Genomic DNA, 23121 nt, shown 5'->3' with positions numbered 1-23121 from the left:
TAGATCTGCCCCTTATTTCCCCCTCTCGCCCCCTTATTTCCAACAAGATTTGATTGGTCTTCATGAGGGCCCGCCGACATAATGCCTTAATGACCTTCTACAATCTACCTAGCTGGGCCCACCTGGGCAAGGCCCACATGGTTAAATTGCCATTGCGAACACCTTGATCAAACCTCATTTAGGTCATGCTTGTTTTGGATTTTGAGTCTGATAATCAATTTTTTGAATTCTTTATCCATATGAAGAGATAAACTGCTGCTTTTTTCTAGTCGTTTACCTTCCATATATTATGTCTAATTAGCACAGGATAAAGATCATGTGGGCCCGATAATTATTTTATCCAAGATCCAACGGTCAGAGTGGGTATATACATGACCCCAAATTGATCCAATCCTATAGGATAATGTCTCCCTAATCGTTCAGTTTTATTTGGATACAACTAAGAGGGTGAAAGGCAAGTTGGTTTTGTAGAGGATTCTAACCAGGCAACTAAACCCATCTATCTATTCGTGCATTATTTTTCTTTCCATGAAATTTTTCATTAAAAACACTTTTCATGGAAAATTTTTGTTGGATTTTTTCAATAACGAATATTTTTACACCTCATGCATAGAATGGGTGCCATCATTTTACACCCATGCATAACATAGGTGGGGCTATTATGTGCCTAGATGGGCCCCACTTAGGGTAGAATAAATTATTTTTATATTTTGTGGAATTTTCTCTCTAGCTGTTGCCTTGTTGGTATGGATAGAAGTGTTGGAGATAAGGGTTATCTAGATTGGCTTGGTAGGAGTTTTAGAGGAAGTGGTTAAGGAGGGTTTTCGAACAGAAAGGAGGGTTGGAGAGGCAGATCTTCCCTCGAAGTGACCCAACATTTTGCACCTCATGTCCCCTGTCTCCACCCAAATGCAAATATTTTGATAAGGCCAGGCCATTCATAGCATGAGTGAGGCTCACCATTTTACACCTTATGTTTTGATATGGTAGGGCGCACCATATCTACCCAAACCCGTGCATACACATATGGGGCCTGCATTTTACAAACATAAGAGAGCCCCCATCTCCACCCAAATCCTTGATAGTGTGGGTCCCAGCAACTCCACGCATGCCCATGCCCCAGTGGGCCCCACTATTTAGCTCATCTTTTGATGGGTAGGCCCCACGATCCCGACCTAGCCCATGCATAGGGTGGGTCCACCCACCATTTTACACCTCATTTTTTTTATGAGGCTGGGCCCATTACTCTACACCCATGCATAAGCATGGCCATGAAAATGCTAGTATCATCCTAGATAGATAGAGAGAGAGAGAAAACAAAACACAAGAAAGCAAGGAAAAGAAAACAAGAGGGTGTACTTTTTTTTTTCCTTGTTTCATAAACCAAAGAATGCAAAGCAAAAGAAACCAGGAGGGTTATGTATAAGTAATTAAGTATAATGTATGTATTTTGTTTGAGAAAAGGACTCTTAACTCTCCTCTCTAAATTTCCTCTCTGAGATAAAATCCCCCTTTTCACGCCGCAACTGAAACGCTTTCGTTCTCCCTCTCTTTTCGCTCTCTCAAAACCAAACACGCTTTTCATCTCTCTCTCTCTCTCTCTCACACACACACACATATTCATTCTCTTCTCTAAAACACACTCCTTAGCATTCAAAGAAAAATAAGAAAGAAAGAGGAAAAACACTCTACGGAAAAAAAATCCAACGGTTAGGTTTTCTCCACGCGAATCTACGGTTACGATTTCACCCCTCACTTTCCCCCTTCTTCAAACCCTAGGTTTTATCGCACCAACATATTCCTATTTCTTTTGAGTTTCCAATATTTTCTTTCTAGGGTTTTTTTTTCTTCCCCTTCTCTGAGTTTTTATTTTCCTTATTCCGTTTTTAGGGTTTGGTTTCGATTCAGATGAGTTTGAATTGTCTCATCTTGCCCTCATTGGTTCTGTTGAATTAGGTTTTTCGTTTCGTCGTGTTTGATTCTGCGAAGATGAGGGTCTTTTGAGTTTTTTTTTTTCTTTCAGAATCTGCAAATCCATCTCTTTTGATGGATGTGTAGAAAATCTTTTGCCATTATCTTCTTCTTATTATTCCCTTTTTGATTTGTTGATTTGGGTTTCCTCAATTCAATCCTGTTAGGTTTTATAGTGTACAGAGCAGAAATCAAAGTTATAAGTTTGGGTTTTTTTTTGTATAGGATCGATTTTCTGACAGAATAAGTGTAGGAAAAGTAACTATAGGGTTCGAATTTTGGGAATTCAATTGATAGAAGTGGGTTTTTTTTTTTTTTTTGGGAAGATAGGGTTTTGGATTTTATACAGAGAAAGAGTTTTGTTGAGAAGGTTAGAGAGTAATTTGAGGATAAACCCAAATAGCAATCATTTTTTTTTATGATGGTCTATAATCGTTATGGAAAGAAGTGAACCGGCATTAGTACCAGAATGGTTGAAGGGAACGAACGGAGGCAATGCGCCTCACCATTTCATATCTTCCTCTCAATCAGGTATTTTTATGACTGCTTATATTTAATCTATATCATATATCTTTAGAATGTTTTCAATTGCCTAAGTGTGTTTTTATTGGGTTTTTTTTTTGTTATATAGATGATCATTCTGTTGCATTGCCTACGAGGATTAGATCACCTGGTAGTTCTAGTGATTATGATAGTCTGCGTTCTTCTAGAACATCGTCTTCATACTTCCGTAGGAGTTCAAGTAGTAATGGTGCCGTGATTCGTGACAAAGAGACCTCTTCACATTTGCGGTCTTGCAGTAGTTTTAATAGGCCACATCATGATAGGGATTGGGAGAAGGAGAGATTGCTTTTGGTCGACAACAGGGACCGTGATTATTCTGATTCTTTGACTAACATTCTTGTAAGTAGGATTGAGAAAGATAGTTTAAGACATTCACAGTCCAAGATATCGGGCAAACGGGTTGAGGTATGGCCTAAAAGAGTAGGGAATGATAAGAACAACGGATCGCTTGTTGGGGGGAGTATTGTGAGCAACATTCACAAAGCTTCATTTGAAAGAGACTTTCCATCGCTTGGAGCTGAAGAAAAACAAGGAGTTCCTGATATCTCAAGGGTCTCATCTCCTGGTTTGAGCACAGCTTCTCAAAGCCTGCCAATGGGTACTTCCGTAATTGGTGGTGATGGTTGGACATCGGCTTTGGCAGAAGTGCCTGCCAAGATTGCAAGCAATAGCACAATATTTTCATCGGCTCAACAAAACACCCCTGCAAGTTCAGCCACTGTGCCCCCAAGCACGACCACTGGACTCAATATGGCTGAAACATTGGCTCAGGCCCCTTCACGGACTCGCACTGTTCCGCAGGTAACTAAGATGCATCTGTTAGCTGTCATTTGTTTTGGACCTGTTCTGCTTCTTGACACTTTTTGTTGCTTGGTGATAGTTATCTGTTGAGACTCAAAGGCTTGAGGAATTGGCTATTAAACAATCAAGGCAATTAAGACCCATGACACCTTCAACGCCCAAAACCTCGGTAGGGAAATTTGCTTTCTTTCCATCATTTTTATGAGCTTTTCATATTCTATTGCCATTTTAGCACTTACTATTTAATGATTGTCACTGGTAACTTATATGGTCGTTCATACAGTTGTTTATCTATGTATGTTTGGTTTCTTCTCAGATAATATCCAACTAAAACCTGAAAGAAATTTTAAATTCTTTGGTAGGTAGGTGGTAGTCACCTTCTTATGGAGATGTTTAAGCAGCAAAACAAACTACCCTAGACAGTTGTATTAAATTCTAATTGGTTGCATTAACATGGAACTCTATGAATTATATGATTTCTTAAGTTCTACTCTTTTTTTTTGAATGATTTCTTAATTTGTACTTATTGATAGGAATTGATATATGCTTGTGACTCGTCAGTACTTATCGAAGGAAAATGTGTTTAGTAGATGTTAAGGCATTGGCCTGCTGTATCAATGAATGAATGCAGAAGAGATTAGTCTGAAATGTTTGTGATCACATCATGCTAATCGGTGGCCATTTTTCAATTCTCGTAAAATTTAGCATACAAAAGGAGGTTGATTGTCTGTCTGTTTGGTTTGGATAAGCGGATTTGGATCTGGAACTCCTTAGGTATGTTTCCTGTAAAATCATTTTATTTCTCCCTTGTGTCTTCCCCTTCGCTCTCCAGAGTAGCCAAGGTTTGGAATGTCCAGGCCCCGCCTACCGTTTGTAGGTTCGGTTGTGCAGTTCTTTAGGATAGAATTCTAATGGTAGATTTCTTGCGCAAGCAGAAAATGATGATTGTAGGTCACTGTGCGATGTGTATTTAAGACGGAGAGTCGGCCGGCCATTTTCTCTTGCATTGCAAAATGGCTAGAGGTGTTTTTTTCTTCTCTTGATCACAACACCGAGTGACACTTCTAGCAGTACACTTAAAAGTGTCTAAAGGAGTGTCGACACGTGTGTCGTGTCATGTCGGACACGACACGACACGACACACGTGTCGGCAATAAATTCGAAGTGTCGGCCAAATCATAGGTTATTAATTGTTTTGTGATGATAACCACTCCATTCCTGCGACTATATTTTTTAATGGTAAGGATAAATTCATTGGAGAAACAAAGACCGAGAAGGTCTTGTAAGGATACAAAGATAGGGCATATAGAGCCGGAACAATACAGATGACATAAAGACAAAAACGCTAGCACCTATGAGGGGAGAAAGTCGAAAAGCTCCACTCTCTCCCTATGTACCCCCTCTCTAGCAAGCTTGTCCGCCTTATATGATTGAAAGATATCGAAGGGGATCCTACCATGTCCTGAATCTCATAAAAAATTGCTGCGAATCTCCAAGGTGTCGTATATGTTTATCTTAGCCACCTTATGACATTGAGAGAGTCCCCTTCTACCACCACCCTATCCATGTCTACGCTTTGCAAAAAAAAAATTCCTTGGTGGATGGCTTGATCTATTCTTGCAACTATTAAGACAAGATATACTATTATAGCAGCCTTTTATTGGAGCCCTTGAAACATCCAAACAATTTATTCGTAATATTCTTTATAAAGGAATGCGTTTTGAGGAGACTCGTGAGTTCTTTTGCTTTCAAAGATAATCTCATATTTATATGTTTTATTGAAATTGGTTAGGGGGTTCTTTCACCTTCTTCATGAAATTTTTCTAAATGATTCATTAGCCGACCCCAACTAGTTTGGGACAAAGGCTTAGCTGAGTTGAGTTGATTATTGAAATTGGTTAGCAGGACACATAGGAAGAACTTTTGTAAACATGAACAAAAAAGGCAGGAGGTGATCTTAGGAAAAGTAACCAAGTGTCCTGTCAATTGGTAAATAAAATAATTTTTGATCTAGGTCCTTAGTTCTGTGAAGTAAGGTTGCAAGTAGGAAGGTGACAATTGTCTAAAGGATCAGAAAGTGGGAGCACCTCATAGTCTTTTTAAGAATAAGTTTTAACTATAAGATATTTTATATTTTATATTTCTAAAACCATAATTTTCTTCCATATGAAGATACTTATCATGCCGACCCCAACCAGCTTGGGACAAAGGCTTAGTTTTGAGTTGGATGAAGATACTTATCATCATCATTTAAAAGCTCCCCAAGACTATCACTTACTCACTGGAGTCGACTCGATTTTACCTTGACTGAGTTCTTGTCTGAGGCCCATTTTTGCGGCATGGGTTCATTCAATAACTCCTTTGACTTAACTGAGTTAATGATAAGATGACCACATCATTCATGGTTCCAACCTAATTAGAAGTTCAATTGGAGGATCACTATTGGGTTTTTTTGTGGGTGGTTTCTTTTCTTTTTTTTTCCATGTTTTCATTTTGGTTTTGGGAAGAGAAGAGGGGGGGGGGGGGGGGGTATATGTAATTGGGAGGGATCTCTGAAGTGTTTTTTTTTTTTTTTTGGACTTTTGGGATAAGAAAGAGATTGTGTGAAGATTGTTTTGCAAATTCATTTAATACCACGGTTGGCAGAATTAGTGGTGAGAAAATTGTGCCCGAGAGAACCCATCAAAAGAAATTGTGCCTAGAAAATTGATATATGATCAACCAACATTTGAGAGGATTGATTGACAGATATATGGTTGATCGACGGAAGAGAAGGCCGTTTGATTGGACTTCAGTGTTATCTCTCGTAGTATCTTGTTTGGAAAAGTTATTGGGTCCTTAGGTTCATAGATCATTGCTATGATGGTTTCGTTGAGAAGCAAATATCTTTGGAAGAGGAAGGCTTGGAAAAGTCACTGGGTTCTTAGGTTCATAGATCGACGGGGGTATATGTAATTGGGAGGGATCTTTTGAAGGTTTTTTTTTTTTTTTTTTTTTGTGGGGGGGGGGGGGGGGGGGGGGGGGGGGTTAAGAAAGAATAAAGATTGTGTGAAGAATTTTCTGCAAATTCATTTAATACCACGGTTGGCAGAATTAGTTGTGAGAAAATTCTGTCCGAGAGAACCCATCAAAAGAAATTGTGCCAAGAAAATTGATATATGATCAACCAACGTTGGAGAGGATTGATTGATAGATATATGGTTGATCGACGGAAGAGAAGATTGTTTTATTGGACTTGAGCGTTATCTCTCCGAGTATCTTGTTTGGAAAAGTCACTGGCTCCTTAGGTTGATAGATCGATGCTATGATGTTTTCATTGACAAGCAAATATCTTTTGATGATGAAGGCTTGAACTCGAGATTGAGTTTTTTACAATATGGGGTGACTGATACATTACAACTTCATAGTTAGATTTTGATTTCAAGAAGAGTTATTGTAACTTAGATTTTTACCCCGATTTTAACCCAGGATTAGAGCCAAAGCATGAGCCAAAGTGGAAAACACACTATTTGTGACCCATAACTGGAGCCCAGCTTTGATGCGGATGTGACCCAATTCAATGTAAGGAAGTTTGATGCGAATGAGGCACATCCTTCATATGAATCAAGAAAGAGTCACTTAAGTTACTTAAGTGAATTAGAATAAAAGAGGGCCCACAACACTATTTACATCACAATTTACAACACAGTTCACATCCCTATTCAAAGGGTTAGAGCTTGGGTCTGGAGTTGATTTATTTATGTTTCAAGTCAATAGTTAGAAGGCCAAGTGTTAGGACCATACTTGCCTTCTAACTATTAGGACCATACTTGCCAGAGTAGGAAGGGTGTGCGTGGAGCGATGCAGGAAGTGAGGGGAATAGAAAAGAGAAAATGTGGGAAAACGAAAAGCTCTAAAGAAAGTAAAGAGGAAGCCTGTGAGAAGCATCATTGAAAGCCAACATGACAAATGCAATCAACCCCATTAAAAGCGAACAAAAAGTGTATAGAAAGAGTGGGGTTATATTAGGTTATGGAGGGCGGGTTAATGATGGTTAGGACCATACTTGCCAGAGTAGGAAGGGTGTGCGTGGAGCGATGCAGGAAGTGAGGGGGATAGAAAAGAGAAAATGTGGGAAAACGAAAAGCTCTAAAGAAAGGAAAGAGGAAGCGTGTGAGAAGCGTCATTGAAAGCCAACATGACAAATGTAATCAACCCCATTAAAAGCGACCAAAAAGTGTATAGAAAGAGTGGGGTTATATTAGGTTATGGAGGACGGGTTAATGTTGGTAAGGATTACAAGTAGTAAAGAAGACTTCACGCCTGCTTAGAATAACAAGTTTTAGGGATTTTTAGTTTCACATGTATAATTTATATATAATATTATGTTTTGGAAAAAGACCCACATCAGTTTCATCGCGAGTTTTAAAATTTTAAGTACACTCTTTGTTTAAGTATGCTCTTAAATAGGAAGTGTACTCGGAAGCGTCTCAGAAGTGCGCTTCCCCAAAATTTGGGAAGTGAGAAGAACATAGCTTACAAAGTGAGTTTCCGGAGAAGTGAGATTTCCATCCAACTAGTAAGTTTTTGATAACTATGCTTAGGACTATTGATGTTTTAACAATCCTTAGCTTAAGTCTGATTAGAACTCTAATTGGGAGTGCAGTCTGATTAGAACTCTAATTAGCTTAAACCCTATGATTTGGCCGACACTTCGAATTTATTGCCGACTCACGTGTCCTGCCGTGTCCGACACGACACGCATGTCCACACGTGTCGACACTCCTTTGGACACTTTTACTTGAATTTCTGGAAGTGTTAGACGTAATGTGGGTGTGGACATGTTTTTGTATCGTGTCAAGTGTGACATTCTGTTTTTTTATTGAATACTGTATTTACCTCATTTAGACAACTCGTATCCATGTCGAAACTGGACACACGAATCCATATCCACAAATCATGATTGCATATACTTTCTATTTTAGCCGTGTCCCCATTTCTAAAGTTTGGGGGTTTGCTGTGTCCAACACTCCTTGTCCGTGTCGACATGTGACACTCTTGTCCATGTCCACAAATCATAGCTTAAACCATTAAAAAAAATCAGTCCTTAGCTTAAGTCTTTTATGTTTCTTTTATGTTTTTTTATTAGGAGTGCAGTCTGATTAGAAATTTAGAACTCTAATTGGAGGATCACTATGGACTTTGTTGGGTGTGTGGATGGGTGGCGAGGGTTTAGGAGTGAGTATATATGTAATTGGTAGGGTTCTTTGAAGCAATTTTTGTTTTCAATTTTTGGAATAAGATAGAAGGGAGATTGTGTGCAGGATTTTCTGCAAATTCTATTCGCGGGGTTTTCTTGAAGAAAGAAACTCCAACTTTCTCTTCTTTTTGTATTTTTTTACCATTGCGGTCCTTTAATGAAATCTTTTACCATTCATAAAAAAAGAAAAGAAAGGAAACCCTAGATGCTGTTGGAGTAAAGGATCGTCAACAAGGGCGTTCTAGTGCGTTGTAGATTCTTATCCAATACTTGTATCATTTGATGATGCCATGTGAATCGCTAGAAACATGTGAAGTGTATGGCTAACCCAATCACTTAAGTTTCATAAGGGGACTGGAGCAGACAACTTTCGAAAGTCTTTTGCTGCAGAATTCTGCAGGGTTTTGGAAGGGATTGATCTACGGTTGTAATCAACCTAGATCTAATCTATTTTGACTACAATTTTCATTGTTTTAGTGTATTATCAAATAAAAAGTGTGTTGCTATAATTTTCAGCAGCAATTCACTTCTTAGTTGATTCCATATTTGAATTATATTGTTGATGTTTGAATTCAAGAGCTACCCATTGTCTCTTGGATCGTATTTCTGTTATATGCTACATCATTTTGTATGAGAGCATCAATCATAGGTTTATTCTACATTATTTAGTATTAGAGAGTTAATCCTAGATTTATTCTACATTACTTGCCAAACTTATTGCCATAAAATTATCGCATGACAACATTCTTCTATGGACGGACCAGTCACACCGATTGCCCGTGGCCAAGGAATACTTGATCTCCTAAATGGATTATTTGTTGCTCATGCTGAACATTTTCAAAAGGAGAGAGGTGACTTTACAAAAGGGAAGGAGAACTATTTTCTAAGAAGAAAAACCTTGAATATGATGCATGCTCAGCAAGTCATCAACTTATCATAGCATGGCCAAATTCTACTCTCACTCGAAAGTTCTCAAAAGTTATAGATTTCTCTTCTTCTAGAGAACTTTCAAAAGTTCTCTACGACTCGGAAAGTCGGAAGTTCTCACAGGTTCTGGATTTCTCTTCTTCTAGAGAACTTTTGAAAGCTCTCTGAGTACTATACGCAGTAGTTACACTTAGGCTCGTGTCATTCGACTTGGGATGTAAGAATATGGGAGTCTCTCTATTCCATTGTTTCTTAGTAAACTCAGAGGCTTGTCCTACTAATTCACAGATTTACTATAGCACCTAGATATGAAGTATAAGTTCTGCTATATACTTATTAGCCTAGGAGATATTTCATGTTGAGCACGCCCAATCTCATGCGATCTGCATTCCCCATTTTTGCTGAGTTGTGTATTCCTCCTCTAGCGTGATGGTCTTTCCTTGCCATGATGCCTCTGCTAAGCTTCCCACACCATTCTTCACAACAAGAATCATTTGAGACCTTATACACCACTGGCGCCTTTGATCGTCGCCGTGGTAGGGCCGTGGTTGTGTTTGAGGATGCTACCAAAATTAGCAGCAGGTGGCAGTAGGGCCATAGGAGTACCACCCGAATCAGCTTTAGGGTCAATTGTCTTACAACACTAGCCCTCGACTTGGACAGTTTCAAGGTCGCCCTACATAGGAGGGGTCCTTGTGGGTTGCTGCACGCTCCTTCCACACCCATTTATTCGTAACAGGCTTCCTACAATTGCGTGCAGCAATCTCCATGACATCATGTCGCAGCAGCTTTACTTAGTATGCTTCTAGTTGCTGGATCTATGGTCGTAGAAACCATACAACCACTGAGTTCCGTCATCGCATCTATGCGCAGTACCAGCAAAAGTCCTCTGTGGATCTAAACACCAAAGAGATCTCTCTCTTTCAAGGCCCTCAGATACCTCTTGGGTGCTATACACCATGTTTCAAATGACCGAGGTATGTTTTCCTCACTAATCCCTTATTTAGGTTCTTCTCGAATTTTCATGTATGTGGATTATATTTATCCATCACACATGTTGGTTTGTAATCCATTACACTTCCTTTGGTTTGTTTATTCATACTGTCCCAAACGTTTATGTTGTTTCCTAGTGTTCAACGTAAGCTATTGTCCGCTTTTCAATTTGCTTGACACTTTCATTGTCATTGTACCTTCCCGTCATCGTCTGCACCTGTAAAGAATTTGCGTTCGGGAATCTCATCGCTAAAGGAATTCGTTGAGGCAATCTCATTTACTGATCTCGGAGTTTCCATGTATACCTTGGAGAACATCCAATGAAGAAATAATGAAAAAAAAAGGAATATTCATGTAGATTTTGTATCTCTATAAAAATTGTCATTTAAGTTTATGGCCCGAATGAACAAAAAGGAATATTCATCTAGATTTTATATCTCTATAAAAATTGTCCTTTAAGTTTATGGTCCAAGACTCATCGATTGAACTTCTTTTGATCTTCTACGACTTGAAATTTTTCTCTAGAGAAAAAGTTCTTAACTCACTGCCTCGATTCATCTTTATAGTTCTAACTCTATTACTGTTTGTTATAAGTTTTTTTCAGGAAAGGGACTGTTTGTTATAAGTTATAGCACTTTGTAGCTCCATAGCCTCTTAATGCATTTTTCACTTGAGATTAGGTTCATGAGTTTTTGAAAGCCCAATCTCCTTGATCTTATTCCATTGATGTTAATAGTGATACTTTGGTGTTACTATTTGTGATGAGTGTCAGATGTCTATGTATCAGCTGCTTAGGAATGCGTGCCAATAAATGTTTCGTAATCATCTTTATAGTGGTTTGTCTATATTGTCTGGTTAGCTGGTTGATGCTTCATGTAGCATTTGTTCAGGATAGTGATACTCTCAACACACTCGAGTGTACTTTTTTGTTTGCTTGAGAATATCAAGTTGTGGTATTGTCATCAGTGTCTTGAGATTTTGTGGTGTCATAATTGAATTCCAATGAGTTCTAGTAATGTGCGAAGAGAATTCTGCCAATTGTGAAGGGATATTGGAAAATGTTGGTATTTGGTGGTGTTGAGGTTTTGGTGAGTATTTTCGAAGGTTACTTATTCAAACTATTGTCAATTTAATGCTGACATGTAAGGGATATGTATGCAACTTCTACTGTATGTAGGAGGCGATAAATGTTGTAGCTTGTTAGGGGACAACTTGTTCCTTATTTGGCGCTTTTGGGAATAATAAATGTCAATTTAAAAAAAAAAATTTTTTTTATTGCTGACATGGATTTTTATATAAATTGTGGAGTTCTACTGATGCAGGAGCACCGTTATAACCTTGTGGGAGTAGCACTAGCAACCATTTTCTTTTTTAATTGTTTATTGAATTTATCGGGACATCAACTTAAGTCTACAACTCTGATGTGGTTGGGCCCATCAACTTAAGTTATTACTCAGGCCCTGCTCGTTTTAGATTGTGACAACCGATTGTGAGCCCCAAACTGATTATTGGACCTAAATTAGACGTTATTTTGAGGCCAATAATAGGTTTGGAGTCACTCACAAACGGTTGTCACAATCTAAAACAAGCAGAACTTTTTTTTTTTTTTCACCGGGGGTGGTGGTGGCTTTGTATAGTTGAGATTAGATTATCTCAATGGTTTTGATTGCTTTTAGGGCTACTTAAGAATAAAATGGGGTTATGACTATTGGAGAAGACTATTGGAGATTAATGAAAACAAAGAGGAGGCTCATTTCCCCAAACTGACAGTACGACCAACAAGCACCTTTCTTGGTACGTTGGATCTCCCTCCTGCTCTCTTCTTTGGGGTTTTCTCCTCTTATCTCTTAGATCAGATTTGATTTTACAGTGTAGAGATCAAAGGAAAGCTCGAATAGAGGTGCCAGAAGGTGACCATGACCCTTTAGATCTACTGAATGATGAATCTGAAGATTACAAAGGAAATATTGAAAATGAAAATCCATTCCATGGTCCAACAGTTCATGATTAGCTTGGACAGGGTGGGTTGATCTAAATGGCAGAGGAATTAAGGACTAGCTTGCTGATTTTTATGGGAAGATGCATTCGGAAGGCTTTCTTGATTGGAAATCGAGCTCAGATATCTATTTTGATTGCAAAACAACGGTGAAGGAAAGAAAGGTGTTGTATGTGAAAGTTGAATTGAAAGTAGCTGCATGCATGGTTTTAAATTTTGGCCGTGTTTCGGAAGAAATATTTCGATTTCGGCTGCTATTTAAAAGAGATCCACTTGGATTCTGAAAAATACTAGATTTCGCCCGAAATTTCAAGATTTCGTTAATGTTTCAGCCGAGATATGCGAAACAGGTGACTTATCAGGTACAGAAAGCAGAGTTTCTGTCAAACTTTCAGCAGAGACCCTAACAAAAATCAAATCAACTCTCAGAAAAGAGAAGAACAACGAGATTTCTTTAAGATATTTCTAAAAGTAACACAAAAAATAAAAATGGTGGCTTAATGGATGTGGAAGGGGACTCTTTGAACGTGATAAGGTTGCTTAAGGGGAGTCTTTCTCCTCCTTAGAGGTTTCGCCTTGGATTGATGAGATTAGGGACTGAGTGGACCGCTCTCCCATATCTTTACATCATGTTAGAAGGTCTGCCAATTCAGAAGCCGATAGGCTTGCAAGAATGGGGTTTGATAAGGAGAGTCTAGAGCTCTTTGATTTTTCTCCCCCTTGACGGTTCATCATTGTATCCTTGCATCTTTTTTCTTTTTCATTGCCATCACCCCATGTTTCTATCTTCTCCATTAAATGGTATCTTTTACCATTAAAAAGACAAAAAAAATAAAAGAAAAACCAGTGCAGAAGAATTTTACCTGGATTTCGGTCGTGATTTCTTGCTGAAATGTTTCTATGATTTTACAAGGTTTCGGCCGAAACCGAAATTTAAAGCCTTGGTTGCATGTTTTAATGGTTGAAGAGAGTCGAAGAGTGACAGATTAGACACAGGAAGCCTAAAATTCACTTGTGGGAATACATGAAGGCTAAGAACATGAAGCAGCAATTTGTCCTTTCTGATTACATGAAGGTGCTTTATGAATGTTTCCATGTTTAAGACAACTTGAAATGAACCTAGGAGAATACACACAGGAGGTTAAAAAAAAACTATCCATAAGGGCTGGTCTTCAAGCTTGTTGTTTGTTATTTGTTGGGGGCTCAAACCGTTGATTCAAGATGAGAAGGGGATATGACTGCTAGCCTTGAAGATGCACATCAATATGTTCTTCAAGCTAAAGAATACATGATGGCCCTAGGCATTCTGTGATTGTACATATGCTTGTGCATCTGCAAACGCAAGGAGTTCAGGGCTATTCAGGGGTCGAGGAGTGACTAAAAGATAAGCACGATCGATCAGGTGTTCACTTCATAGGAGATCAATCTAAAATTATGTACATCTACGATGTGACCCAAGTCACCCAACATCCCACACAATGGATGCCTACTCCCCAGGAAACGTTGTGTTCGAATAGTTCCAACAATGAAGGATTTTCAATTGACACGTGGAATAGGTTCTATTCCTGTTGGAGGAGTTGATAGAATTGATAAAGGAAAGGAACCAACAAGGTTGGGTCCCTATAACCAGACAGGCGATAGATCTTTACATGAGGACAGCGGTCAATGTTTTGATGTTTCTTTTGTGGGGGGAAAGAGCATGCATCTCATGCCTACCTAGATAGAGTCAACTTGGTTGAAGTTGGTGGCAAATAAGACGACCTGATTGAGCCTCTTTATGTCCAATATGCGGACAAAGATGCAGAAATTGGTATCATGGCTGTTTGGGGAGGGAGTTTGATGGTTCAACGAGTGATCACAACACCCAAGGTGGTCGAAAATAACGATTGGAAGAGCAAAAATTTATTCCTTTGCTCATGGTTCAGGCATGGAGAAAAGTGTGATTGCTTGGTTGAATTTTCTTAATGGATGATGATTTTGTGGATGAGGTTTGGTGTGGTGTTTGCCACTTTTTGTTGGGAAAACCATGGCTTTGAGCATGACATGGTACATCTCACAACACCAAAAAAATACATATTTTGAAAGGATGCAGAAAAACTAATTGTACATGCCATGAAGAAAGATTGTTCTACTACACCTAATGGCAGTAATTTCCATGGATACCTTTTGGCAAGCCAATTTGAAGAAGAGGGTAAGAAAACTGGAGTGGTTTATATCGTGGTTGGGACGACCATAGAGGATCAAGTTGAGGGCAGCAAATGTCCCTTCGAAAGGTTTTTTTTAATGGCAATGTCCCTTCGAAAGTTGGAACATACTTGAGGATTTTAGAATGATTACTTACCAAAGGGACTGCCATCAAGGTGAGGGAAGACTTAAGGGGCTGCCACCAATGATGAGTATTCAACATGACATTGATTGGTTCCAGGAGCTGCCTTACGAAATCAAGCTGCATACCTAATGTGACTTATAATCATAGGGTTGAGATGTAAAGACTGGTACAAGATTTGATTGCCATGGGGTTGGTGCAGGAGGCATGGTTTCAAACTTTCACCAACACATGTCAATTTCAACCAGCATATGTCGACATCCATGGGGATCAAAGTCCAGAGTCCATACTGAAGTCTAAAGTTTGATTCCTTGCATGGTTCTAAATGTCGGCTGAAACAGACATGAAATGGCTCGGCATGGAAACAGAATCAAAGTCCGAAGTCCATACTGAAGTCTAAGTTTGATTCCTTGCATGGCTCTAAATGTCGGCTGAAACAAATGTGAAACATCCGACATGTTTCTGTTTCCATCCCCATCGAAACAATATTCTTTGGTTTCTCGAATGTTTAGGTAAATCTGATAGTAAGGTCCTTACTGATATGATTTCCATTAATAAGGAACCCATCTGGTCTATAAAGTACTATTGGCACGAACTCAATCCCCCTTAAGCCTTATGTTTTGCATATCAGAGCTTAATAGTCTTTTATGTTCACTTAAGGGGGTGCATTGTAGGGTTGAGATTAGATTATCTCCGTGGTTGTGATCAAGGTTTTAAATTTTGGTTTTGGTCGGTACGGAAATGGAAACAGTTTGGTTTCGGTGGAAATTTGGGTGGAAATCTTGTAAAATCACAGAAATGTATGGAAACATATGCAAATGATGAAATTTTAAATTGAAACTTTGGGAAATGGTAGAATAAGCACAAATACATACTTAGAAACCATCAGATAAGCAAGAAAGTCATCCATAATGTCTTGATCACATCGAACACCTCCGGACATGCGTTCAATGAAGTAGTACAATGGCTACCCCTTTAAGGACCCCAACTCTACGTCGATCAAACATCTCATGCATAAGATACTGTTACTTTGCCGTGCAGTTCAATGATGTTGCCTACTAAATATCATTCTCTTCATTAATTAAATGAAATGAACTGCAAATCATAGCATCTTTCCATTTTTTTGGTCGTTCTGTCCATGTGACCATGTCGGTCGAATTTTGGGAATTTTGGAAATTTCGATCGACGTGGAAGGAATTCATGTGGTTTCGTTTCGGTGGGGATGGAAATGGAATCATTTCGGTCGTTTCAGGGAAATTTAAAACCATGGCTGTGATTGCTTTTAGGGTTAATTCAGAACAAAACAGGGTTAAGGCTGTAATTGATTTTTATTTATTTTTAATGGTGGTTAAGGCTGTAATTGATATGATCATTGGTGAATAAAGAAAACAAAGATGAGGTTCTCTCCCTCCAAATTGGCTGTACATACATCAAGCACCCATATTGGTGTTTTTCAATCTCTCTCTTGTTCTCTTCTTTGGGGTTTTCTCTCCTTCATCTCTTAGATGAGATCTATTGCTTTTATTTTTAATGCATCATTTACCCACATTGCTTAAAGTGGCCAACTAGGAAGTACGGGTACTCTCTCGGGGGCTCCCGTACCCGACACGTATGGGGTGCGGGTACGTCCTGGGTACGTACCCCATTTTTTTTTAAAAAAAAACCTCAATTTTGGTTGCTAGGTGCGTGTCGGGTGCGCACCCACGCGTACCCTACACCTCCTGCTTCTCTTATCTGGTGTAAATCCCTCCTATGCTTCTTCTCTCTCCTCTCCTGTACTTAGTATTTACATGTCTTTACTATTTTATTGTCCATTTACTTAGATTTACATGTAAATAACGGAATACCCCCATTTGGATTTATTAAAAATAGTTTCAAGACATAAATCTAAAAGGAAAAAAAAGTCAACTCTCCTATTCTAGTACAAAATCCGAAGAAAAAGGTTCGGGTCAAAATTTTAACTTTCTTGACTTCCAAACGGTGTGGTATTTTTCAAATTTTGAAAATTCATAAAATCTATCATGTCCAAACATTATTAAATCCCAAAAGTCCGGTATAAAAAATCTCATAATTTGGTCTCTAAAAATTATTCATCTTGCCAGGCACTGGTCAACACACTGGCGACAAACTTTTTTTCTAATGAATGATGTATTGATGCCTCATGTTATGAAAATATGGAACTTAAATCACTTATGAAATGAAGAGTAATATTATAACTTTCCATTTTGGTGATGTTATTGTTATTTGATTGCCCTCCAAAAAAAAATTTTAAAATTTTTATAAATATATAATAAAATATTAAAATATATTATTATATTCGGCGTACCCGAACGTACCCGCACCCGGTTTTTTTGAAAAATCACGTACCCGTGTCGTGTCGTACCCGTACCCGTACCCGTGCTTCATAAGTGGCCAGATTTTAGCACCTTTCTTGGGGGTGTCAAAGAAAACGCAAGAGAAAGTGAAGAAATATTCTTGTCAATAGAAGAAATATTCTTGTCAATATTGAGCGTGATATGAGTAGTAACATGGAAATGACCTTTTACCAACGGAGTTTTATTCATCAACGAAAGAGAAAAAGGGAAAAGAAAAATGCTACATGGAAATGACCATTTACTGCCAGAGTGTACGTCAATAAAAAAGGCGGCCCAGTGCACGAGGCTCCCGCCATTGCGGGATCTGGGGTGAGATATTATCCTGCAAACAAAGAGAAAGAATGAAACAATATTGACATTTATGTTGTAGGATTGAATTGGAAGATGAGATCCGTTCGTAGGTTGGAATGAGTTAAGGTTCTTTTATAGATCAATCAGGTAGTGGAAACAAACTCTATGTGGTGGGATATTATCATATTCGCAAGAAGTTCATTGAATGTGGCTTGCAAAGTTGTTTGCAGATTGAAGTTTACCTTCACGCGGTTCCATAATTGGAATGATGAAGCTAAGCAGGTTTGGTAGTTTCAGATGAATCAGTCAACTTGAAGTTGCAAGATTTTTGTTTAGGAGAATTATATAATTATATGCAGTTTCAAAAAGGTACAGATGAAAGTTTTGAAAGACCGCTATGAAAGATTTAAAGAAGGCATGCTACAGAATAGAGGAAAAGAATGCTTACTTTCTATTGCAGTTTTGGTTGCTTTTGAATTGGTTTCGGGTATGCCCGTGCCAATTCATCTTAATATTTTGTATTGCAGGCTGGGACTCTTGGTCCCGAATGCTATCTGAATATTAATGAAATATGTCATTTTTCAGAAGAAAAAAAAGGGTTAACCAGCATTTGGTAAGCCTCAAGAGCTTGGTGGCACAAATCAGGGTCTAATGGACAATTGGGAGATTGTTCAAAATGGAGATTTCTTTAAAGCCTAAAACTGCTATGCATGGCAATTTAATATTTATATTCACTCAACGAATTTGATTATGAATTATTTACGTTCCAATCTACTTGAGGCATACTATACTTTAGTGGATATTGTTGTTAGCCTGTTAGGCATCAGAAATAAACACTGACATGTGGAAATGGAGTCGATTTGCTTGAGGCAGCAGTTTTAGTACTACTACCAACTACCGGTAACTATAGAACTCATGCAGAGTGAGATGGCTGCATGTTATTTAATGTTCTGTACTAATTTGATTGGGGAAAGGAATTGTACCTTCCCATCAATTTCATAACTGGAGTGATCTAGCTAATGCCTTCTGGTAGGTATGTAATATGTTAATCATATTCAAGGGGAAAGTGCATAGTCCTAAACTTTGCTGTTTTAATGATGAGGGAATACACCGAGAAAAAGGTAGTCATTACTAGGAATATTCAGCTATTTTAGGAGAAAAATATTTGTAAACTTTTAAGGGAGTAGAACACTATCATGTGAATAGTGCAATTTGTGATTGATTACCAAAACTTCAATTAAGGAACCAGATTATTGATATGAGGAGTCAATTGGTTGAATAGGATGTGCGCTTTTGCATAAATTGTTCCTGTGTAGAGAATGGTGTTGAGAATGATGGTAGTTGCTTTTTTTGTTGCAAGATCACTGATAAGGAGATGGCGATACTGGTCACTTTTCATTGGAGCTTGATGCGCTCTGCTCTCATTTAACAAAGTTCTCTAGTCTTTTGATTTACAGGTTTTGGGGAGGCTTTGGTTAACATTTTCTTTGATTGGCATGAATCGAGATGTGGTCTTGAATCTTGTCCTCTTTACTGTTTGAACACTTAAAACACAGTTTCTAGGCAAATTTATATTGTAGGGGCAAGCATACTGGGAGCAATTACTATAAGTCACCTAACTCCTGTTTTAACCCTAGATCTAGATGTGAAAGCGCCTAACGCACGCCAGCAACTCTTTTTGTTAACCTGAAATGCCGCTCTGCTAACCCTGTACTCGGACCTGTAATCGAACAGCCCGGCTCGATTACAGGTCCAATTTTTTTGGGTACCTACTTCAATGTTCTTAGCGGTTCGAGGCTGTCTCTGACTCTCCCCTTTTAATTCTTGGCGAGGGCTTTTTCTCTAAAATGAAATGTGCTCACCCATTTAGGGGAATGCCTCCACCCTCCACATGATGTCTCCCCTTTTGATTCATGGCGAAGAGATTTTTCTCTAATACGAACCTTGCTCACCCATTTAGGGGAATGCCTCCACCCTCCACATGGAACGGAGGATAGGTTCCCTCCCAAAATTCCTGTGCTTGCATGACAGTTTTTTTGATAGGTAAGCTGGGATTGAACCTCCTACCTTTAGGTCGAGGAACAAAGCCTTGACCATTGTGCTAGATGCACAAACATGCTCTCCCTTCTCCCCTATCTATGTCATTTACTTTCTTTTCCTCCCTTCTTTCCTGGGGCTACTGGAAGATGATCAATGGCAGATGATTTTGATGAGTTAGCTAGCATTGGTGTTGAGCCTTTGTCCTTGTAGCGAGGATCTCTAGTGTGTAATATTGAGGCCAGAGGTTCAATCTTCATGCTTACCTACCAAAAGAAAAGGGGAAAATTGTTTTATAATAACAGTCATGTCTTCATTTCATGTCCTTGTGATGTAGTGTTCTCGGTTGACCACAAAATAAATAAAAGGAAATCCTACAAAATGAAAACTAAATGTTTGATACCCCTACAGTAATGTTGTATGGCGTATTAGTAACTAAGGGTATGTGATGCCATGATTTGTCCAATGTTTTCTTATTGTATAGCATCCTAATGAAGAAGGAAAGCTCTCCACCATCTCAGTACTGGAAAATGGTTCATTATCCCAAGCAACGGTGCCTCATTATAGGGAAGGTTCATTGGTTGAACATACACTTTTCTAATTAGCTGCTTCCCAGTAGGCTATTAACAGCAACTAAAAAGGTGTATAATAAAGTAAAGAGTGTTATTAATGATAGAGTGATGATATCGTTTCCTATATGTATGTATGTGTGTATGTAGGTGGGTGGGTGTGGGATTTGCTAGGGACTTTCGCAGAAAGGCATTCTGCAGCTTAAATATGGTGTCTGATATGATAGTAGATACCACTACTGTATAAGATATTGCATGCTGCTCAAACAACTATCATTTTTCAATCACATCATTTCAAATATCATGGTTTTGGCTTATTAGTTTGCAAATATGGAATAGCAATTTTGAGCATGTAAGCATCTGCTATAATCAATATATTACTAATCCCATCTTCAAAGTTAAATCCAGTTAAGGTTTATAATATTTTATTAACATATCTTCTATCTTTTCTTCTGATATGAATATCCCTTCTCTTTTTGTGGTTGTGTTCGTATTCATGTCCATAATTTTAGGATTATAACTAAATCAAGGATCTTTATTCAACCAGCAAGATTAATCCCTCTATTGGTTAATTTGGTTTACAATTTAGTGTCACTTTGCTGCCTTAGCTTGTTAGTGGAAGAGAATCTTTTTGAAATTGGGATGAATCAGCTAGTTTAACTAGCAGAGATAGGACTAGTAGTCATTAGTTAACTAGCAAACATAACACATCCAACAATAAAAACAGTAAAACATAATTGCACCATCTGAATTTGGGTCGACAAAACCATGTACAAATTCAGTTTGTTTTGAAGCTAAATTCTTGCTTTCCATGGTGAATTACCAGATACTTAAATATTACTTGCTGCTTAACATGACGCATTCCCATTTAGGCCCTGTTCGTTTTAGATTGTGACAACCAATTGTGGGCCCCAAATCAATTACTGGATTCAAAATTACGTTAATTTTGAGTCCAGTAATCGGTTTGGGGTCCACAGTCGGTTGTCACAATCTAAAACGAACAGGGCCTTAGTAGTCAAGTTATTCTGATTTCTGGGGAGACAAGTGGTATACTGTTGTTGGTCACCGGTTCTCTCTTTTTTCAGGTTCTGAACTCAGAGAAACCAAAACCCAAAGCAGCAAGAACTGGGGAGTTAAGCAATACGACCAAGGTTGGCCAGCAGCCCTTATCCTCTCAGCTATCAAACCATACTCTCCGCGGACCTGCTAGATCAGATGTTCCCAAGACATCTCAAGCTGGAAAGCTTCTTGTCCTGAAAGTTGGACGAGAAAAGAATGGTCTCTCCCCAACCGCCAAAGACAATCAAAGTCCGACAAATGTCAGCAGAGCATCACTTGGTGCGAGCCCATCAGCTGCATTTGCTCCTGTCAGGAACCCTAACGTTCCAAAGCTTTCTGTTGATCGCAAGGCACCTCCTTTATCAGTGGCACAAAGCTCCATGGATAGAAGGCCCCCATCTCAAGCACAGAACCGGAGCGATTTCTTCAATTCTCTGAGGAAAAAAAGTTCTGTTAATCTTTCCGCGGCTATCCCGGATTCAAACCCCGTCATGTCATCAGTCTTAGAAAAGACCAGTGAACAGATCGTGGCAAGTGCTAATTCTGTTAGTGATGGAAAGGACGCATCTGATACTGTGCTGGACTGGTCAACTGAGAATCATGGAAGCAACATGGCTGGCAATTGTGATGCCTCTGGAAGATTTTCTGAGAATGGAGAGATGAACTCTGGTTCATATACTGTTTATCCAAATGAGAAGGAAGCAGCTTTTTTGCGATCACTCGGGTGGGAGGAAAATAATTCTGGAGAAGAAGAAGCTCTGACGGAGGAGGAGATAAGTGCTTTCTACGAGGAGGTAACTCTATACATTTAAATCCAGTTAGAACTAATTTAGCTGGCCTATTATCCTATTCCTCTGCTTAATTTTTTTTTCTGTTTTTTTAATCTTTCTGTGTTTTAGTAAAGTTTTCTTCACTTAACAAACACCTTACACCACTTATTCATAAACACAAACTTTACCTCTGCAGGCTTTGCCGTACATCAAGTTGAGGCCAGCTTCTAAACTGTTCCAAATGATGCAGAAAGCAAAGATAGTGCCACTCGAATCGCATGTGAGCTCTGGATTGAGCTCCTCTAAGTCTGAGCCCGAGGCATGAATGCCTACCAATCCTACCTCCAACATCTGCGAAGATCTGGTTGAATGATGGTAAAAGTTTTCTTTTCATTGATATTGAGATAAAAGAAAGGTTGTGGTGTCAAAGTTTGCAGTGCAGAAAGAGAGAAGAGGCTGTTAGTATGGTTCATTTTCGCATCCTCTGTTTGCCAAATTGAAAAGCAATAAGTAGACATTTGTGATGCGCTCTGCTCTGCCAAACTAAGGCAGCTCTTTCATCAAAGTCTTTATGAGTTCTTGTGGGACAGGAGGGGTGGAATAGGGTTATTTTTGCCAATACTATGAGCAACTGATATTCACAGTTTGGGAAATCAGGGGTTTTCTTTTTTCTTTTCTTTTTTTCTTTTTTTTTTCTTTAGCCCAATTCAAAGAAATTTTTTTATGATGTTTCAGTCATTGAAGAGGTGCCCTTCGGTTCATTTTAGTTCTTTCAAATGCACACACCTTCACGAATAAGCAGAAGGCGAGGTAGAGAAGTGCAATTGATTCATATATTACAGTAGAAAACTCTTTAACAGTCCAAATGTTAGTTTTTTCAAATGCACACCACTTGCAAGAATAAGCAAAAGGGGGAGGTATAAAGTGAAATTGATTAATATGCAACAGAAGAAAACTCTCAACAATTTCTTGAAGTTCTTATATCCCCCTCTGACCTTCTCACATATTCCTTACCCAACTTTGCATTGGTTCCAATTTCAGTGAGACGTTTGTTCCAAATATTAATGCTAACCTTGTAAAGAAAAAGATGCTATTATAGTCAACAAAATATTACATAATTCAATTTGATAATCAAAGTTAACCCAAACAGTGCAATATTTATGGGGTCTATGTATTGAGAAGTAGTTCACAAAATAAGTTCAT

The 23121-nt window shown here is 38.6% G+C and overlaps 1 protein-coding gene across 1 annotated transcript; it reads left to right on the top strand.

Moving 5' to 3' along the window:
* The first annotated feature begins 1468 nt into the window (after nucleotides 1-1468).
* On the top strand, nucleotides 1469-22679 carry LOC143848992 (uncharacterized). Its single transcript, XM_077358037.1, has 5 exons — nucleotides 1469-2502; nucleotides 2603-3336; nucleotides 3416-3505; nucleotides 21175-21942; nucleotides 22115-22679. The coding sequence occupies exons 1-5, from the start codon at nucleotides 2409-2411 to the stop codon at nucleotides 22241-22243; spliced, it is 1815 nt and encodes a 604-aa protein (XP_077214152.1). The 5' UTR covers nucleotides 1469-2408; the 3' UTR covers nucleotides 22244-22679.
* Nucleotides 22680-23121: the final 442 nt, after the last annotated feature.

The sequence above is a fragment of the Tasmannia lanceolata genome, unplaced genomic scaffold (genome assembly GCF_043159265.1).
Source record: "Tasmannia lanceolata isolate RefF3 unplaced genomic scaffold, GAP_Taslan_0.1 ptg000016l, whole genome shotgun sequence".
NCBI lineage: Eukaryota > Viridiplantae > Streptophyta > Magnoliopsida > Canellales > Winteraceae > Tasmannia > Tasmannia lanceolata.
The sequence above is the reverse complement of the archived record's forward strand: the minus strand, read 5'-3'. Positions and strand labels throughout refer to the sequence as shown.